At 44.9% G+C, this 21,677-nt stretch overlaps 1 protein-coding gene across 1 annotated transcript in view; it reads left to right on the top strand.

Annotated features, from left to right (window-relative positions):
* Positions 1 to 21,083: 21,083 nt before the first annotated feature.
* KCNH5 (potassium voltage-gated channel subfamily H member 5) overlaps positions 21,084 to 21,677 on the top strand; it is a 220,708-nt gene continuing 220,114 nt past the window's right edge. Inside the window, exon 1 of the mRNA XM_018556196.1 lies at positions 21,084 to 21,157. Coding sequence (XP_018411698.1) covers positions 21,085 to 21,157 — 73 coding nt within the window. The 5' untranslated portion in view covers position 21,084. The remainder of the gene's footprint in view (positions 21,158 to 21,677) is intronic.

Raw genomic sequence — 21,677 nt, 5'->3', positions numbered from 1 at the left:
TGTATGGAAATAGGCAGCCACAAACATCTGTGGTCATAGAAGGCAAAATAATAAAAAGCGACTTGGAGGCACATAGCTGAAATTCGGCCACACTTTTCACATGATAACCTGCCATGAAATTAGGCATTCCTTCCTTCCTAAGTCATTAATGGTATGAAGCGTAATGGATTTTCATTCTTCATTGCCGCCAAAAGCTCAAGTTTCATTTCATTTCTGTTTGAAGAGGTTCATGATATCCATTTCCTCTTTCCCACGTTTTACTTTTTTATAGGAATGATAAACAGTTTAAGTGTTATCTGAAAGTGCAATCAATATGATAAACAATAGCAGAATCCATACTGAGAAAACATAAAGCTTGTAAGGGCAAAATGGCGGCTGTGCATGCGCGCAAACCAAAGCTCCATGTGGCTCCAAAACACACAACCTGGAAGTGCACGAAAAACATGCGCAACAGCCGTCGCACAGGAGGTGATGCTGCTACCTGGTTTAGCTCACCATATAAAAACGAGCCTGCCCCTGCTCCATTGCTGATGGTCTTTTCAGCTAGTGTTCCTGTGTGCTTGTAGCTGTTGGATTCCTGTGACCTGCCTGACCCAGTTTGCTTGGACTTTGCTATTAAATTGCTGCCTGCCCCTAACCTCGGCCTGTTTCCTGGACTTTGCCTTCTGCCTCCTGATTTTGTACTCTGCTGCCCAGCTGGCTCTGACCTCTGTCTTTCTTGACTACGCTCCAGTCTCTTGTTCCTGCTCCACGCCGTCTGCTCGGTGGACCCCCAGATTGCTGACTACACGTCATCAGGGCGTCTCCTGCACAATGTCGGTTCCCATCAGTGGCACTCGAGCTCCTCGCTGTCCAACTGCTTCCTGTTCCCACCTCCAGGGGCGGAAGGATACGAGTCACAAGAGAAGCCTCCTCACCTTCTGTTCTCTTACCAGGTACGTGGCAACGCTTTTGTGACTACCCTTACCCCTATTATATGCTTTTAGAACAATCTGAAAGAGAAGCCATGCAGGGCAAAGCCACAGGTCCACTTAGCGGCACATGGTCATCTTCCGTTCTCCTTCCCCATCACTGGGAGCAAAGAGAGGAAGCCCCATGTAGTCCTCCATAGAGGACTCCCTATGCGCCCCCTTGTGAAAACGCTGGATGGCCAATCACCAGTGCCGTCATATGAGTCACAAGCCTCCCATATGCAAAAATGTGGAATATTTCTCTTCACTCTTGGTGTCTGATGGGAGGAGAAGGGGAGTATGTGCTTCTTAGCAGTCAATTGAACCTAATGCTTTACCCTACATGGGCAAAGTACAGGTTCATTTAAAAAAGTTACTGTAGTCAGGCACCGGTTTTTACAGGTATTTCAGTAAAGTGGAACTAATTTGATTGCAAGCTCTTCATCCCTTAATTCTACAGTATAGCAATACACTGAGCTAGATTCTTCCTTTGTACACAGTTTCCAAACTTGGCCTGCATTGTACAACAACAACAGGCATCTTTTGCTGCAAGGCACAAGACTTAATTTGATGTTTGGACTGTATCATATTTCTTGCCAAGACAGCAATAAATTCTAATATGTTACCAAACAGTACATTGCTGTTGCCTTTATGCAAGCTTCCAGAGCTCTATCTGGAAGAAGAAGGAAAGGATCCATTTTAAAAGCATGCTGTTTGCAAGGCTTGAATCATATTATCTGCTTATAATTTCATATAGTATGGCAGCAGCAGCAGGGGGAATTTCAGGATTCTTAACCAGTTTATTGCACATGGGACATAATGCTACTGTGATTGCCTTATTTATTGTGTTGAGATGTTGAGAGGTGGAGCGAATGTTGGGATATAGGGTATCATCTTAAATACTTGAGATTTGTGGGTTAAAGGAGAATTTTAGGTTAAAAGGAGAACTCAAGCAAGGATTATAAATGACAGGACATTGGTTTGCATAAGTCTTTCACTCCTTTGGCCTATTTTTAGTGTTACATTCTGGTATTAAAGTAGATGGGAACCCTAACTGGATAACATTTACTTTGCAAAACACTATGTATCAGCCAATTTCCTGTTGTTTTTTCATAATATATAATTTTTACCTTTTTAACCACAGAAGCCCCCATTTACATTAGAATACCCCTTTTACATAAGAGTCTCCCCCCTTCAGAGTCCTCAGTTCCCCCTTCACATCAGAGTCCTACCATCACATCAAGAGCCACAGTTGTGGCAGCATGGGACAGAGTGGCAGGCAAAGCAGGCCTGGACTTCTGCCTTTTCCTGAATGGATCCCACTCTCCCTGAATTAGCATCATTCATTTTCATGGTGCTGGCGACCAGCCTGCCTGCAGCGTGGAAAAGCAGGATGCTATGTGAAAATTTCAAGGCACCCCTGAGGAAGCCAGAAGGCACCCTGTTTATTAATCTATGTCCAGAAGGATTAGAAGTGTCAAGGGGGGATTTTGATTAAAGGAGAACTATGGGGTCAGGGTTTTTCCCCATAGTTCTCCTTAGGGTAACGGGAGGACACAAACTAGCGTCCTCCCGTCACCCTAAGCTCAGTATACCGCGAGCTAAACCGGTATGTGTTCGCTTACTTCCCGATCTACTGAGCCGACTTGTGACAGTCTCATTGTCACAGGTCGGCTACAACTATGAGGTGAGTGAAAAGCACTCACCTCATAGTTCTCCTTTAAGCCAGCCCCCTCACTATAAAAGGGCATAGAGCAGCCATAGTGTCAGTGAATTGAGGCTCTTGTAGGTAAAGGATAGCAAAATCTGACAACCTGCATAGGAGAGATTAGAGTCGTTAGGAACCTGTACTGATTGCTAGCGCTTTGGCCAACCCCTTTGATGCTCTTTTTTGTTCTTATTATATATTTCACTCACATTCACCCCCGCATAGATAAATATAAAAGTTAGACAGACACCAGTAAGGCCTATTTTTCCTGATAGAAATTGTCTTACTGCTGTACTCTCTGCTGTTGACTAACAGAAAACTGCCCCTAGACCAAAACAAGCACTTAACCCTTGCAGTGAGGAGGTAGCCCCACTGAAGGGTTTTATCTGAAAAAATCCTGGGGTTCTTCTTAAAAACCTGTCAGTGATCTGTGCAGCGGCGCGTTCCTCCTCACAGCTGCTGCTGAGTCAATGACAGCCAGCAGCTGCAGAGGAGGCCATGCACACTAGCTCCATCTGCTATACATCTCCTACTGGCAGTCATCGCATGTGACGTGCCCAGTGGGAGAGCTCGACAAGTCGGAGCTTTCGATAGAACACTGGCGATGGAGGAAGTGGGGCCCAGCGACGGAGGAGGCGGAGAGCGATCAGGGTTGACAGGTAAGAGGGTTTGACCAGCCCACCTGAGACCCTGCAGAGCCCACCACAGAGAGTCTATGGTAGGCTCTGCAGGGTCACTCTCAGGTGGGCTGTTTGGAAAATCAGGTGGGCGTAACTAGAATTCACAGGGCCCCGTACAAAATGTTGCTATGGGGCCCTGTGATTTCTAGTTACACCCCTGTTTCCAGCCTTAATTATTGGCAACCAACTAAATACTTTTTTTCTTACTTGTCATCATATTTATAAGCTCAAACACGGTGTCTGGGCATCCACAGAATTGCTGATAATTAAAATCACTGTGAAAAGCTCCAGAGTTCCCTGATGGATGTCTGCTTTGAGATAAGAATTGTTCCCTTGTACTTCTGCATGCATTTACAATAACAAAATAAAGCTATGCTGAAGGTTTCCATAAATTCTCTTTTTTTTTACCCTTCATGCTGTACATTGTACAAGAAAATAATACCTGCCAGTAATCATAGTACTTTTCCAGACTCTGCAGGTTAATGTATGTCATTAAACTGTCAGGTAAGACGGATAGGACAATACATATAATAATGAATGTGAAATAGCTAGCTAGTATAACAAGTATTACGGTAAGTGGAATTTGTTTCAAACAAAATGTGATACAAACGCACTGGATTACCAGTTCACTTTTGTGGACTACAGAACACCTGCCAGCTATGTTATGGGGAGGTGGAGATTTTTGTAGTGTAAGGCTAGGTTCACACTTGCACTACACTGCACGACACCCGGGACTGCGCGGTAATCCATGCGGAGTCGTGCATGATTGCCGCGCGGTGAGGTGTTGGCTAGGTGTGAACTAGCCAACACCTCACCCAGGGTGAGAACTCTTCTCCTCCATAGCTACAGCACAATGAGTAAGCAATATCACCCTAAGATAGGAAGACTGCAGAACACCTTGCCTCTATATTATGGTGATAAGGACAGGGGTAAATGTTCTGTAGTTTTATCCCACTTAATATCCTATGTTGATAATGCCTTTATCTCCATAGACACAGTACAGTGATTAAGCACGGTCACTCTAGGAAGTTTGTTGTTGGCAGGATCACCTGGTAAAAATAAAGGGGAAAAGGCCTCATAAATAAAACGAATGCAGCCACTACCTCTAAGGACTGGTAAGCTGCAATATGTGCGTCTTGGGTTTAGACACACGTTAAATAAGCAAAGTGTCATGCCGCTATAGGAAAATAAATCATGATCATTTCCACAAACACTAAAAAGACATGATGCCTGTATTTATCCGCATTACTTTTTCTTGCAGGTGTTGCAGGATCCCGCCAAGTTAAATGGCTCAATTTGATTTAAGCTGCAAGTGAATTATTGTGGAGATTCCTTCACTTATCCAAACGAATGGAAGATAGGTGAATTCGGAAATACACTTTTGCTGATTCCACTGCTTCAGAGGAAAATACGCTGACCTGAAGCGATCAATTATTAGCTCCAATAACCATTTATCAGAACAATTAATGGGCGGCACTTGAAAATAATTTATATGCGTGCACTGCGGTTTATTCCTGTGAAGCCGGCCTTTGAAATCTCAGGGATTTTATTTATTCACTTTTTTTATTGCACCGCACATCAGTCTACCTGGAACAAATTTACTACTTTTTATTTTGCCGATAGGAACATTATAATTGGATAACAGAATTATCGTATTGTATACCAGCAGGCTATATCACCCACCAAGTTCCTGGACTGTGAAATGAGCTAATGACTCCCACTCAGCTCTAGTAGGCAACTGCTGAGCTTCTGTGCATACAGCCATGTCTGGTGAATACCCCCTAGGTGGATGCCTGCAGGATCATCTTCTTCAAGCTGGGCTGCTTCTGATGTCACATGGTGGCTGATTGAAACCTCTGTTTAGTGCCTAATTAGAGATATTTGTTACTTTTGCTTCAGCGTTTTGGGAATTTGTCTGAAGAATATCCTCATCTGCTGCTCAAGTGACAAGTTGCACTGTCTTCTTGTGTCCAAACCTGAATGACTATGCCAACGGTTCACCCTCTGGTCTCTAAATCCTGTTTGTCTGCATCCTGCCCTGAACTCCGTCTATAGCAGCCTTTTTCAACCTTTTTTACATGGAGGAACATTGAAAATAACCTTTAAATCTCAGGGATCCTCTGTCAGCATTAGCTATATCTTCAGCTCATAGTACATTAGCCTAGTGGTCAGTGGAAAGAATGCTCCTTACATAAGTGACCAGTGGGAAGAATGCCTCTTACATTGGTGGCTTGGGGGAAGAATGCCTTTTACATTGGTGGCCTGTGGGAAGAATGCCTCTTACATTGGTGGCCTGCTGGAAGAATGCCTCTTACATTGGTGGCCTGCGGGAAGAATGCCTCTTACATTGGTGGCCTGCTGGAAGAATGCCTCTTACATTGGTGGGGTGCGGGAAGAATGCCTCTTACATTGGTGGGGTGCGGGAAGAATGCCTCTTACATTGGTGGGGTGCGGGAAGAATGCCTCTTACATTGGTGGGGTGCAGGAAGAATGCCTCTTACATTGGTGGTCTGTGAGAAGAATGCGTCTTACATTGGTGGTCTGTGAGAAGAATGCATCTTACATTGGTGGCCTGTGGGAAGAATTGGTGGCCTGTGGGAAGAAGGCGTCTTACATTGGTGGCCAGTGGGAAGAATGCTTATAGATGGCTAAAACAATAATTGGTATCAGTGGTTGCAAGATTGTTTATTGCTCTAGGAGCCCCTAGCAACCTACGGAAGAACCCTGGTTGAGAAAGACTGGTCTATAGAATGATTCCACATATCTGCCTCCTGCCCGTTCCTTCTCTCTATAGAACAATTACACCTGTCTGTCTCCTGCCCTGCTCCTCTTCCTGTATAATGTTGACACCGGTTTGCCCCTGGTCTACTGCCAATTAAACAATTAATCCCCATTCACACTTGTGAATGGGGTCCATCACATGACTCTCACAAATTCTTCACTGAGACTTGTGCGATCTGCTGCAGGTTGGAGGTACTGTAAAATACAATGACAGCTGCCACCGACTGCAGCTGTTTGCAGGCCATTCGTATGCAATTGCACATGCTGCGATTAAATTGTGTTGCATGTGTAGGTATTGTTTCCCAGACAAATGTCTGAGGCAATTGTGCAATAGATTCATATACACCTATATGAATCTGTTTCAAGTTGCATCATTTGTTGCATGGACGCACGACAGATTTCTAATGAGTGTCTACGATGCTCTTCTTCATAAATTCCAGGGTGTATGTCTATATTTGACATACTGTAGTTGCAATGGGCCCTTTGGCTACTGTCTTGGGGTACTAGACATGTGCGATTCATTTTGTTCCGAATTGAAATTCGTATGCATTTCTGTAAATTCAGACATTTGGATGCATCCGAATTTCCAAATGACAGTAATAACGAACCTGAATGTTTGATAATATTCGGATATATGCGAATTTCATGCGGAACAAAACATAACAAGCGAGAGAGCTGTCATTTACCGTTCTCTGGTTTCTCTGACTTGTATCCAGAATGAAAACAAAGTAAGACAAATTTGTTGCAAAATGTAAAGAAAGAAAGAAGCTGAGAGATCTGTGTTATTCTGTAACAGCTTCTACTTCTTTGTGGATACTTATGTCCCCAATGTAAAGAATCTGACAGCTGTCACAGAATACACTGTTTACAGTGTTTAACTGTTTATAGAAATAATAATATAAATCTCCCATAGGGTCTGGTATTATTTGTCGGGGGAGCTCACGCTGGTTTTGTTTTGTGTGGTTTTTGTTTACATCAGGGGTGTCCCCAACATTCCCGCCAGTCCAAAAGGGTCTGGTATGAATTGATGGGGGAACCCTACACTGTTTGTTTTTTTGGTTTCTCTGGAGTGTCAGAAATTAAAAGGAAACAAAGTAAACATTTAACGTCACTTTTCTGCAACAAATGTTTGTTCGTAATGATCATTTAACTCCCGAAAAACAAAATAACAAAAACATCCGCAACTAAACACATTTTTTGGCCGCTTACATGTCTATAGGGTACTGGACACAGATTTTAATAATGTGTCCCATAGACTTCTGAGGATGATCAATCATGATCTGGTCTGTGAATGTGTGCTGCTGGGGAGGGTAAGGGAAGGTAGACTATATATAATAGTTTTGAATATTGTAGATAAGGGTGTCCATTTTTTTTTTTTGCCTCATGTTTCATAGGCACATCAGGAATTGAGAGCAAAGTGAGGGTCCATGGGTTTATCTTAAAGTGACATTAAACCCTCAGATTTTTTTACATAAACCAATACTGTAATGTTTGCCTTACTGTAATCCATGGTTGTTTCCCTTCTCTTTGCTGCTCTTCCTTTTAAATCCTTATCTCTTCTCATGCTGGGGGATAACTTCCCTTTGCAGCCTTCCTGCAGTGCTGGCTCAGGTTGTGAACCTGCACACAGACACCATGTATCCATTTCAGACACAAGGCAGTCTGCTGCAAAACAGAAGTTCTGCCCAGCATGAGAAGAGATACAGATTTAAAAGGAAGAGCAGCAAAGAGAAGGGAAACAACCATGGATTACAGTAAGGCACACATTACAGTATTGTTTTATGTTAAAAAATCTGAGGGTTTAATGTCACTTTAAGGCCAGTTCACACTTTGCTGTTCTTGTGCGTTAACTCTCGATCATGAATGGGCCTTGCATTAAGGCAGCCCATTAGGTTTGAATGGGCTGCCAGCACACAAGAATGGACAAGAAACGTACATGCAGCTTTTTTATTTTCCCAAAACAATAGGTGATGCGTTACCATGCATTGTGGTGTGCTACAATGCATGTGTGTCAGCTGTGTTGTCTTAGTGTGTCGGGGTGCGTTTTGAAATGAATGGAACCACAATACCCTAACGCAGGTTACTGGAACGCACCGCAATGCAAGTGTGTGCTTCAGCTGTTAAAAGACACCTCCCATGGGAGAAATGTGTGGGCTGCCATTGCTGGCCTCAAATGTTAGCTGCCTGGCCACCTTAGCCCTCTACAGTCACATACCTACAACAAGTATGCAGCAAATGAATGCCATGAAAAGAATTCCTTATCTCTATACTTGCTGTTGGTTAGTGACTGCCTCTGAACAAAACAGCCAGGCACCTAATATTCCCCCAAAAAAAGGTCAGCAATGGCAGCTTCCATATTCCTCTAATGGCAAGATTTCTTTAAACCAAGGTCACATGGATGATTTGTGCATGATATTGTGTGTGTGCAGCCATAAATCGCCTTCAACTGGATTGCCATCATCCATCACACTGCCCGATCTCCAGTTACCCCTCCTGTCTTGCAACTGTTATCACAAAATGTATCACAGATGTTTAAATTGACAGCAGTCAACCCCCGATCAATCACAATCAACCGATAGACAATAAAAAAAGCCCTATAACTGCGATACAGGTCAGTAGGAAGAAAGATTTGTGACCAGACGTCATCAGTGCGTGACCAGTCACATGAGATTTTAGTCACGCGCAAGAAGAGCTTGCGGTTTACATGCTACTTAATCGCACTCCCTGCTCCATCCTGTTACCCAGGAAAATCACATTGTTTTAATTACAACCCATTCAAACCAGTGCGTTGCGGCAATGCATGATAGTTTGTAGTGTCAGTCATTATGAATGACATTGAACACACCAACACAACACATGTTCGCTAAAGCACACCGCAACACGCGATGGGTGCTGTGGCAAACAAACAGAGCAGGAGCCATTTTTCCTGCATTAGGGATCTTTTCTAATGAATCAGCTGTGGCAACGCAGGGTGCCACAGTGCCCGATATAGCACGTTGCAGCATGCGTTATCATAACACAATTTAGTGTGAACTAAAAAGGCAAACTAACTCACAACACCCTCCCCATCACCCACTGCCAGCCAGTGCGCCATGATTCTAAAGCTGGCCATACACTTATAGATTATCTACCGATTTTCTATAGTCACGTGGAAAAAGTGCAACATCCTCCATCTACGCTAAACTGTGTGGCTGGAGGAATCTCCCACTGGGCCAAGCTTCAGTATCTTGCTAGTCGGCCCCACTGGCTCTCAAAATACCTGAACAATGCCTACATCCAATCAGATTGTTCAGGTATTTTGACAACCAGCGGAGCCGACTAGCAAGATACTGAAGCTTGGCCCAGTGGAAGATTCCTCCGTCCACATAGTTTAGCGTAGATGGAGGAATCTGTTTCACTTTTTCCATCTGGCCATAGAAAATCTGCAGGTGTATGACCAGCTTCATAGACTCCAGGGCAAATGTAGTGTTAAGCATATGAACCATGACACTGGCTGCTGTGGGTGGCGCAGCGGCTAAATACCCTTTAAATAATGTACTGCAGTAACGCAGGGTGCAGCAGTGCATGACATAACATGTTGAGGGATGCATTAGCGCAGCACAATTTTGTGTGAACAGGTCCTTAATCAAAGGGTAAATTCACCTTTTTTTTAAAAAAAATTGAAAAGCGAACTAACTCACAACACCCTCCCCACTGGCAGCCTGTTTCATGGTACATTACACTACAGCCCGGTCTGTAAGGATCATAATGTGCGCCATGTCAAGCACTCATTGGTTTGCATGGCGACGTGACTAATGCAAGAATTATGATCCATATAGATTCCAGGGTAGAGTAGGGTAGTGTACAGACCATTGCACCAGCTAACATGAGTGATGCAGCAGCTATATGCAGGGGAGACATGGTATGCTGTTGGGATGTTTTGAATAGTGAAGAGCTCAGGCTTGGTGCAAACCCAGCTCGCCCAAGCCCACTCAAAACTACACCCCCTTGGCCAAATTGGTTGCTGCAGGTGCATTCCCTGCCCTGCAGCTATATGGCACTGTCGCTATTGATTGGGCCGGGGCACGTAGCGGCGGTCTAAAGCAAAATGGGTTCACACCAAGCCCTGCCCAGGGTGAACAAACCCTTTCAATTCTTAAAAATGTAATGAATTGTACACCCACCACATAATGAGAGGCGCAACTCTTACCTTGTAAACAGGACCGATTACGTGCACTTTCCATTTACTTCCGTGGTAGAAATGTAATTCTACTGTACAGCCACATCCACAATGCTGCAATAAAGTACAAATACATTACTATGATTATTAAAAAAACATATATATCTTTCCAGGGTGAGGTCATGACTTGAAAAATAAATCCTCTCAGAAGTTGACTGGCCACAGGCCTAAGCCAAATTGGTTAGTGTAATTCAGCCATTAGACCCCTGTTTAGCCGAAAAGGTGGATATCTGATTAAAAAAACCATATCTCACTGTATATTGAATTGTCTGCTCTTCAGTTCTACCTATAAAATCCGGTAACATTTGCTAATTTAGTAGAAACAGATTCAGCCCCCACCTGTCTGCTCAGTTGTGTGTGTGGGGGAGGGACTGTGTGCTCCTCATCTGTGTCAGCTGTGGGTCAGTTTGGCATGTTGCACTGACAGTACAACACTCATGTACATGGACCGCACCATGCATTCATGTCAGGCCACAGAACTCGGAAGAACAGGGAAACGCCACGCTCTAGGTGAGCACCATTCATTCCTTTGCTTGAGAAACCTACTGTGAGATTTAAAGGGAAAGCGTGGTGTATTTTCAATGAGCACATTTTTGGGTCATTGTTGCAGTGTTAGTAGCTTTCTCATGAGTCATAACTACTACTATACATTTGTTATTGTATTCACCACAGAGATCTGTAGATTAGCCACATGCGGGAGCTCTATATGTTATTGCAATCACCCAGCCTCCATGCTTGACAAATTAATATAAACTGGAGCAGACAAAGTCTGGAGCAGTTGCCCATGGCAACCAACCAGCGTCTCTTTTCAGTTTCTTCAGTTAGGGCTAGTTCACACCAGCCACAGTGCGTTCCGGCCCGACTCTGGTTGGTACGCACTGGATCGCATTGCGGCCGGCTCACTTTGTTATGGGGCGGTGCATTGAACTCGATGGCATCTTAGTCACACCCTACGGCCGCAATGCGATCTGCTGAACGGGAACGCAAGGTACATTAATGTCTGCGCTCTGGTCCGGTGCGGTCAGAAAAAATGCTGCAAGCACTATTTTTTTTTTTCTGACCGGACCAGAACGCAGGCATTGATGTGCCACGCATTCCCGTACGGCCAATCGCATTGTGGCCAGAGGGCGTGGCTGCGTGCCATTTACTTCAATGCACCACCACGCCCCCTCCCGCCCACAACAAAGAGAGCTGGCTGCAATGCAATTGAACATTTTTCAGCACTGCAAAACAGGAATCGGAGTCCTTTTGGTTTTCTAATATACAAAAACAAAACGTAAACATACATAGTTTGTGCTTTAAACATTAAAGGTTCAGTTTCCCTTTGTGAACATGTTACACCAATATTCAGTGTGGTCAGATTGCAATTAATTTTTTTTTAAATTGGGGGGGATGCGTGCTGGCTCTGTCTGGTGTCCCACGCACCTCACTGACATCACTGGTTGTCAGGAGCTGGGCGGGATGCTGGCCAGAGTGTCACAGCTCTTGGGGCTAGATCACACAAGCCACAGTGCGGTCCTGCACCATTGGTGGCAGGAACGCACTGGATCGCATTCTGGCCAGCTCACTTTGTTCTGGGGCGGGAGGGGACGTGGCGGTGTATTTAAGTCAATGGCACCGCAGCCATTCCCTACGGCTGCAGTGCGATCCCAGACGCGTGGCACATTAGTGCCTGCGTTCCAGTCTGGTGCAGTCAGGAAAAATTCTGCATGCACTATTTTTTTCTGACTGCACCAGAACGCGGGCACTGATGTGCCACGGGTTCCGGTGCGGATGATCGCACTGCGGTGCCATTGACTTCAATACACCGCCACGCCCCCTCCTGCCCCAAAACAAAGTGAGCCGGCCGGAATGCGATCCAGTAAGTTCCGGCACCAATGGTGTAGGACCGCACTGTGGCTGGTGTGATCTAGCCCCAAGAAATGTGACACTCTGGCCAGCATCCCGCCCAGCTCCTGACAACAAGTGATATCAGTGAGGTGCGCGGGACACCAGACAGAGCCAACTCTGCTTTATGGCAATCAATCATTTCTAAAAGCCAGGGTTTGGGTATGTCTGCAAGCCTGCTCCCGGCCTTCTAAATTATTTCTCAAAGATTTACAGGACTTTTTATTTAAGTAGGAAGAGTGCTAATGAGCAGAGACTCATAGCAACCAATCAGCATTTAGTTATTTGGCATTTAAAATGATTATTAGATTGCTTGTGACAAATCAACATCTTTCTGGTTGTCCTGGGGAATGGCAGATCAATGATTTTTGCATTAGGCCTCATTCACACAGACACCAGAGTTGGTCCAGGGTTAGGGTTGCCACCTTTTCTTCGAGTGAAACACGCACACTCTAGCGACGCGCTGACATTTTTGGGGGAGAATGCGTTGTGGGTTATTTATATGTATATAGCGCCACCCATTCTTATGTAAATATCACCGTTGAGACTATTTTCAGTGGGGAACCAGTAGCCCCATCTAAATTTTGGTTGCTCCTGTCTGCCTGACATCTTGAGTCTGGGTTTCTCCTCCCATGAAACCCAGAAACAGCATTCAAAAACCCGGGTGAATCCTGGACTGGTAGCAACCCTATCCAGGGTAGATCACTTTTCAGAGACGGTAAGGGCCCATTCACACCACATCCAGATCATCACTAGATTGTTTCCGGACCCAAACTGCATCCTAATGTATCCCTATGTTAATTCTGGCCTCAGTTCACACCAGCGCAGTCCGTTCCAGATCAGACCAGACTAGTAAAATACTGCTCGTCTTATTTTGTCTGTCAAAAACACATACAAACGCACTGGATTGCACCTGTAAGATAATTTTTAAGGAAAAAAACGAAACTCCTGGACGCAGCAAACGCAATGCACTGCGTTCCAGATCTGGTCCGGAAAATGGTGTGAACCTGTCCTTAGGGCCTGTTCACACGACGTCCGTTTTGTGTGCTGACCGGCTCCGTACGCTGCTGCACTCAAAATGCATCCCAATGTATCCCTATGTGTTTTATGGGCTACAGTTCTCACGTGTTCAGCTTACGACAGAAAAAATACTGCATGTCACATTTTGTCAGGTCCAGAAACGGTCAGGATACGCAAACGCGTCAAAAACGCATCCAAAATGCACTGCGCTGCAGCTAACATACTAACAGCCCCACTCCAGCAAAAAAAAAAAAAATGTTTTTGTTGTTGCTGGAACGCATAAAAAATGCGGTCAAAAACGCAATGCATCAGCAGCTCCACGTCTGCTGATCAGGACCTGATCAGGACCTGATCTCATGTGAACAGGCCCTTAAGCAGCAGTTTGCAGATATTCAGGAGGAGACATCCAAATTTTTTTTTTTCTCTTCTATCCCAAGGGGGTTTTGACATTAAAATTCTGCAACTGCATGCCAAGCGTTTTAAAGTGGACCTTAGGGCCTGTTCACATGAGTTTCAGGTCCTGATCAGGTCCGGATCAGGTGCGGATCAGCAGACGCGGTGCTATGTGTTTTGCCCTGTTTTTGCCGCGTTTTTGATGCGTTCCAGTAGAAATTTTTTTTTATTTTTTTTGCTGGAGTGGGGCTGTCAGTATGTTAGCTGCAGTGCACTGCATTTTTTACGCGTTTTGCGTTTCCTGACCGTTTCCTGACCGTACATGTGACATGCAGTATTTTTCTGTCGTAACCTGAACGGACTGCGCAATTTGAGAACTGTAGCCCATAAAACACATAGGGATACATTGGGACGCATTTGTAGTGCAGGAGCGTACGGATCAGGTCAGCACAGAAAATGGACGTCCTGTGAACAGGCCCTTACACTTAAAAATCAAATTCTACCAATGCATCTCTCTATGTATGATGATTAATAAGAACATAGACATGTCAGGTGTAAAATGCTGTGATTGTGAAATACTTACACTTGCAGAGAATTCACTTCCTGCTTTGAAACAGCAAAATGACTTCAATTTCCCAAAGCAATGCACACTGGTATTGCCTTGTCATCAGCAGTGCATTGCTGGGAAATCTCATTTGTACTCTCAGGAGATCTCAGGGAAAGGCATTTTCCTCCCCTGAGATGATGTATATGGTCACATTTCCTAGTCACATGTGCCAGAAATCAGGAAGTAAAAGAAGAGCTCGTAATCTGCCCTTAGTAAACATGGCCACAGTCAGAAGACTGGGGAAGAAAAGATAAATAAGGTATGCAAAGAATACAAAGCCGGCAATTATATATAAGTATGTGTGTGTAGATTGTCATTACTAAACATTTCTAAAGGTGTCTTTGTTGTTACTTTGAAGATATGGGTCATTTTCCTCCTTTAAAGAAAACCTGTGCTAACAGAAATTTGTAGCATTTCCTGAAATGTCTAGATGCCTGGCTGTCATGCTCATCATGGCTTCAGTGCTTTCTATGTGACCCAGCACAAGCAAGCCAATCAGAATCTGATTTCACTCTTGCTTGTTATGGGTCAGCACTGAAATCATAGACAGCCAGGCATTGAGCATTTTCAGAGGGAGTTCAGAAATCCCAGCCATGGTGCAGGATTCCTTTTTAGAAGTGGATCTGATTGCTCTCAGACATTTTTGCTAAATCCGGCTCTCTATCATTTGGAATGACAAGTCTCTTTCTTTAGTTGAGTTTGTAAACGCAGCATTGCACGCGCCGTGAGCTGTAAATTCTTCTTTTTGCCCGTATGAAAGATTTTCATTTACACCAGAGAACTCAGCGTTCCGTTTCTTATTGCCGGATGGAGATTACAGCAAAAGCCTTTTTTATGTAAAGGAGGCCCTTACAGCACAAGGCTAAATTTCTACACAGCCGAAGAACACTACATTGAATATCTGAATTGTCATCTCCTATGGAAGCTGCTGAGTTACACTCGCGAGGGACTCTCATATCAGATCCCGTTCTTTGGAGTGGAAAATAAATGCACAAAATATGTTCCAACTATTATCTGCTGGAGTCACTCCTGTCTGCGTGGTATTGTCTAGTTCAACGTTTCTTGCCCAGTGGTACTGCTGCCTGGTATATTAAAGCACAAACTCCGGGGGAAATTATTCTTAACCCGTGCAGTGAGGCTACCCCCCGCACTGCAAGGGTTAAGTGCTCACTTTCATCTAGGTTTAAAAATAGCACATTTGTACTCAATGGAACCTAGACAAAAACGAGCACTTAACCCTTGCAGTGCAGGGGGTAGCCCCACTGCAAGGGTTCAGAATAATTTTACCCAGAGTTCTGCTTTAAAGCAGACCTCCAGGCACCAATCACACACCCCCAATCCCTGAAGCCCCCCTTTTGTATACTTTGGATTCCTGCAGTCCAGCCTGGTAATGTCATGGGTCCTTCTTCAGAGCAACTGAGTGCTGCTAAGCTGAGGAGTACTGTGTGCCAAGGCTGCGTGATGAGGCACCCTCCCCGGGGGTGTGACATTGACGGTCTGGGTTCACAGGAAGTGGCTTGAATCATGCTGGCCATCATTCAGGTTAGAAGAGACCAATGCTGGACAAGAAAGGAAACTAAGGGCAGAGCTGGAATGTAGATCTTGGCCACATATTTTTTTCTTTTGTGGTGGTGGCGGGGCTGTAATTTAAAAAACAAAACACAGAGTTCTGCTTTAAAGTCTATGTCTGGGCAAATAAATATATCAGCATATCTCTGCAATACATGCACATTTCCCCATGCTATGCTCTTTCAAAATGCTGTAATTACTGGTGATCCTGCCAGAAATTCAGTCACTTTCTAACTTCTTGTAGTGAGCTGACAAAGCTGCCTCTGCTACATTAAAATTCCAAGCTGTGTTATCAGTCCTGTCTGAGTTTTCAACTGATAGACTACAGGGCACCACCACCTCTCCACTACATAAGGGGGGTTGTTCTGTAATCCATCAGGAGGGAGCACAGACAGGGCTAGCAACACTGGACTATATCAATGGTGAATACCTTTTATATAGTCTCAGCTCAAGGTGATCCTTTGGTCCTAATTGGGACTATCTATTAGGTTTGCTTTGAAACATACAATAGATGAAGATTACTAGATCTTTCTTGTGCATGTAAATTCATACTAGGGCAATGTGTTTTTGAGCTGTGGGAGTCTACAGAAGAAGAGGGATACAACCAAGAAACATTGACTACCGGGATCTAAAGTATAACCAAGAGGACCAAATCAGGGAGAATTTACTATCAAGCCCTCTCCTTTGGTACGTTACCCTTTCAAAAGCAAGGATCCTATCTAGCTCAATCATCCACTCTGAAACAGAAGGTGGGGAGTGAGATATCCATTTCCGTGCAATGATTCTCCTGGCCGTAAATAGGCTCTATGGATAGTTGATCTCAAATGGGCAGACAAAATGGGAGGATCTAATCCCCCTAAGAGGCAGGTAAGTGCTGGTTCACACCTGGGCGTTTTTCCAGCGCTGATCGAAGCCTGAAAAACACTCAAACAGTGAAATCCCATACTTTCCTATGGGGATGGTTCCCACCTGGGCATATTTCAGCCCGTGGAAATGCGCTGAAAAACGCCCTATGCCCAAACAGGAGCTTCTTTGGGGCGTTTTTACGCACATATCCATTGGTATTCCCGAGTGTGGCTCGGGGTTAACAAAGCGGTAACCCCGAGCCACACTCGGGAATACAGCGTAGGACTTAGCTTGTCCGCGATCCCCGCTGTGTCCTCCGGCCGCTGCCGACTTCCGGGTTCCGTCCCTTGCGAGCGGCCGCGTCGCAGGGGGGTGGAACCGACGGGAAGTTTGAAAGTTGAAAAAAAAAGATAGAGAAAATAAAGGGAAAAAAATCATACCGCCAGGGAGGTATAAAAACACGTGTTTCACTTAACTAAAAAACGAGCTGAAAAACGAGGTGTGAACCCAGCCTAAGCGGAGACAAGTCAAAGGAGACGTTAAAGACTGAATTAATCAGTGCAATTATTTGGCTCCACTAGTTGCCTAGTGTTAAGACCTGCGCCTGGTCAAATCATTTTCCATTTTAGGTGGGTTAATGGGATTTCACACAAAAGGGAAAGTTAGACTTACAGTTACAAGAGGCAGACTTTTTCACCTGCGACTTTGGTTTGTCAGTGCAAAAAAATTATCCTTGGCATTTTAGTAAAGCTTTTCCATAATGGAATACCAATGGCATTCACAAATACATAAAGGCAGAAACAAGTGGACATTCATTTGTGTTTAACTTTCCTGTGAATCCTATGGCTCTGTTGGTTTCCATTTTATGGAGGAGGGTGAAGAATGACAGTTTGTAAGCTGAACTTGTTCTGGTGACAAATAAGAGCGCATTTTCCTCTTGTTGGAGAGATTTCATCTCACTATTGTTGTCTAAAAGGGTATAGATGGGAAAATAAAACTGATGGGTTCTAATCCATCCCACTCAGTCCAACATAAGAAAAAAATGATTGACACAGGGATGAACTTTAAGAATTTATCAATCTAATTTGACTACAGGAGATGGTTGTGTGTAGCCAAAAGAAAGTCCTAGATTATGTTGTGGTATAGGATCACCAGATATTATTTTACTGAAAGCTGCAGATTTAAAAATGATTGACATTTGAGATGATGGTTACATGTTAAAGCCTAAATAAGGTTTAGTAGTTGAGTTTGCTATATGAAGAATTATATGTAAGTTTTATAAGAAGTCTCGCCTTGTATTATTTTTCACAGCACAGTCACCTGACTCCCACAGTGTACATTGCTTTTTATCCCATGCTTTTGTGTGGAGTAGAACCTGAGATACAGACTTTGACAGCTCACTCCTCTTCATTCCTGACCACGCTCTGCAGAGGAAAGGGCCTCTTGGCTGACAGCCCCTATCTCACTGTCCCTGCACTTTCCAGACACAAAAGACTCCTCTTCCAGTTCTAGCGCCTGTGCTGATTGCTGTGAGAGATGTCTGGAAAGTGCAGGAACAGGGACATAAGAGCTGTCAATCAAGAGGCCGTCTCCTCTGCAGAGCGTGGTTGGGAATGAAGAGGTGTGAGCTGTCAAAGTTTGTATCTCAGTTTCTCCTTCACACAGAAACATGGGATAAAAAGCAATGTACACTGTGGGAGTCAGGTGACTGTGCTGTGAAAAATAATACAAGGTAAGACTTCTTCTTTAGGGGCCTGTTCACACTATCCAGCATGTTCAGGGCATGGTTCCATGCCATGAATGCACTGGATCACATATACAAACCCTCACCGTGTTCTGGGGCAGGAGGGGGCGTGGTAGTACCATTCATTCCAATGGCACTGCTGACTTGCCTCCCATCTGCAGTGCGATTGCCTGCAGGGAACTTGTGGTGCAGCAATGCTCTGCATTCCAGTGCGGTGCAAACGCAAAATATAGTGCATGCGAAGATGTGTCTGAGGTCCCATTGGAATGAATGGCACCACCACGCCCCCTCCCACCCCAGAACATGGGGAAGGTTTGTGTATCCGATGCAGTGCGTTCATGGCACTGAACCGTTCCCTGAAAGCACTGGATAGTGTGAACGGGCCCTAAAGGCTGTCTTTAGCCAAAAACTTTTTTTTTTAGTTGTGGAGAGGTTAGACCCTCGGTCAAGTTTTTATTGCAGTCTGTGTTTCCATTGGGAACATTCAATCCTCTTTTCATTCTGCTGACCATTGTCACTTAGAGAGAATGTGAGGGGAAATCCAAAACTTTACAGTTGACCCCAGAATAAGAGGTGAAGAGAAATATTTTAATGTTTCACCTGTTTCAGTGTCAACTGTCTAAAGATGGCTATACACTGTTAAAATGTCAGCCATTTCCTGTGAATCGGTTAAAAATGTAAGCCTGAGTGTCCCTTCCGGAACCACCCTACATAACCAATTTTGATTGGAGAATCAAAGAAGCCAGAAAGAAAATTGTTGGCCAAACAGTCGGCCTATTAGATGTGAGAATACAATAGCCAGCAGGAGAGATTTGCGCCGCTGTTTAGCATGGATGGAGGGATGAAGCAGTAGAAATTAGATGTGTATGCCCAATTTAAGAGGGGAATTTCCCTCATTTTGGGAGATTTCCTCTGGGACCCGAAGTAAAGGGAGATCTTCACAATACTATGCAGACAGCAAGGCAGGGTTTTTTTGTTTTTTTTTGTCTGTGCGCCATTGTATACATACAGTTGAAGACTTATGTTTTAATCTGCAAGGAGTTTGCACGTTCTCCCTGTGCTTGCGTGGGTTTCCTCCGGGTACTCCGCTTTCCTCCCACACTCCAAAGACATGCTGGAAGGTTAATTGGCTCCTGTCTAAATTGTCCCTTTTATGTACAGTATGCATGTGAGATGGGGATCTTAGATTGTAAGCTCCTTGAGGGCAGGAACTGATGTGAATGTGCTCTATGCAAATCGCTGTGTAAAATTGTCGGCGCTATATAAATACCTGTAGTAATATTATTATATTATATAAAGATTTTAGGTTTGGATATAGTAGAGAGGGGTAGAAACTTATGTCAGGTTATTTTTGCTGTCTGTGTAGCATTGAATGGGTTTACATACACTCGAAGAAATATGTTTAAAGGTATGTACAGTATAGCCATTTTTAGGTTTGGATAGAGTAGCGAAGGGTATAAAACCCTGTCAGGTTATTTTTGCTGTTCCTGTACTATTGTATGGCTATACATACACTCAGGGGCATCCCGAGGCCGGGTGTCACCTGGTCTTCAGACCGGGTGACACCCCTGCCGTCATCATGCGTTCTGATTGACCATCTGATTGACGCCTGCCGGCGCCCATCTTGGTGATAGATGCCGACAGAGAGGAGAGGACGTTCACCCAGCGGGATTAGGTATGCTGCCGGATCCCCTCCTCTCTCCTGAGACTGTCGGTCTCTGGGTCCATGACCGAGTGCCCGACTTTTTAGAGGGGGTGACACCAAAATGGCTGTCAGTTATTTTGGTGTCACCCCTGCAACGGTGTTACCCGGATGCGGGCCACACCCACCTTGTGACGCCACTGCATACACTCGAAGAATCATGTTTTAAGGTATGTATAGCCACTTTTTTAGGTTTGGATAGAGTAGAGAGGAGTAGAAACCCCTGTCAGGTTATTTTTGCTGTCCTTGTATCATTGTATGACTATACATACACTTGAAGAATTCGGTGCACGTTTAACCCCTTGTGAGCAGAACCTTTTCCCCAGGATGACCTGTCTAGTGTCATATCACCAAACTTTGCACAGGGAAGGGAGGGGTTTGCACAGGAGAGGATTTATTGGTTGGATTGGGAGAATACTGCAAAGAGCAAAGCTCGCCAATAACGCTTCTGCAAACTGCGCTTATTATTAGATAAGTGAGCGGAGGAAAGTCAGAGGAGCGAGCCGGGGAGGCGACAAGCCAGCGCAGCCGGGGAGGAGAGGAGGACCCTGGAAAGTGGAGCGGAGTGCACATCCATCAATGAAGAGAGGAAGAAGCACCGCAAGGCGATCCAGGAACGACTAAAAGTAGGAGAGACAAGTTGGAGGACGAGAGCGGCTCGCCAGGGACGATCTATGGGAGCCCCGGTACAGCGAAGGGCGATGCAGGGGGATGTGAGCATCCCGGGCACACAGCGCTCATAGCCGCCCGGACTTGGGACGCTGTCCATGGTACTGGCCGGCAGCCAGACTACGCAGGCGCACTGTCTCCGGAGCCTGCAGGTACCGATCCCTGTGTGCAGCCCTGCCACAGTCTCAGCACCAGCGGCCAGAGGAGCGTTACCATGAACTGCTACATCCCTCCCAGGAATACTCATCCGGTCACCTCCAGCCTCAGAAACAGCACCGCGTCCCAGCCCAGGAGCTTCCCAAGCGCAGGATGCCGGGGGGTAAACGAGGCTTGGTGGCACCTCAGAACACGTTTTTGGAGAACATCGTCAGGCGTTCAAGTGGTAAGTACCTGTCACCTGTACCAGGGGGCTCCTTGGGGTGGATGGAAGCCTTGTGGATGCTTTTTATTTTATTTTTTACCAGAGTGGAAACTTGTATCAGCCTTGGCAGGAACTTTATCTGGGGCATAAAGTTCCTTGTAGAGTGTGTGGTTGTGCCCAGGTGGAGGTAGCTAGGCAGAGGCTGGCCTTGTCAACAAAGGGATCAGTGTTTTTGGGCCATCAAGTTCAACTAATGCCCAAGTACAAGTAGTTATTCACTGATGGGCACATAGCGGTGAAAACTGTCCTTTGTGTTACCCTAAACTCTGTCATGGGTTATAATATACAGTACATCTAGGGTCAGATAGCGAGCCCACCCCTTCGTTAAGGGTAAATGTTATATACACAGGTGGATGGGGATGAAGATTATCCTATGCAATACTTTAGAAGACGCTTTCTGCTTGTTTTGTATACATCTGGATGGAGATGAAGACTATCCTATGCAATACTCTCTGCATTCATTCTTTATAATATACACCTA

This window comes from Nanorana parkeri, unplaced genomic scaffold (assembly GCF_000935625.1).
Source record: "Nanorana parkeri isolate BGI_ZX_2015 unplaced genomic scaffold, ASM93562v1 scaffold12, whole genome shotgun sequence".
Taxonomy (NCBI): domain Eukaryota; kingdom Metazoa; phylum Chordata; class Amphibia; order Anura; family Dicroglossidae; genus Nanorana; species Nanorana parkeri.
The sequence above is the reverse complement of the archived record's forward strand: the minus strand, read 5'-3'. Positions and strand labels throughout refer to the sequence as shown.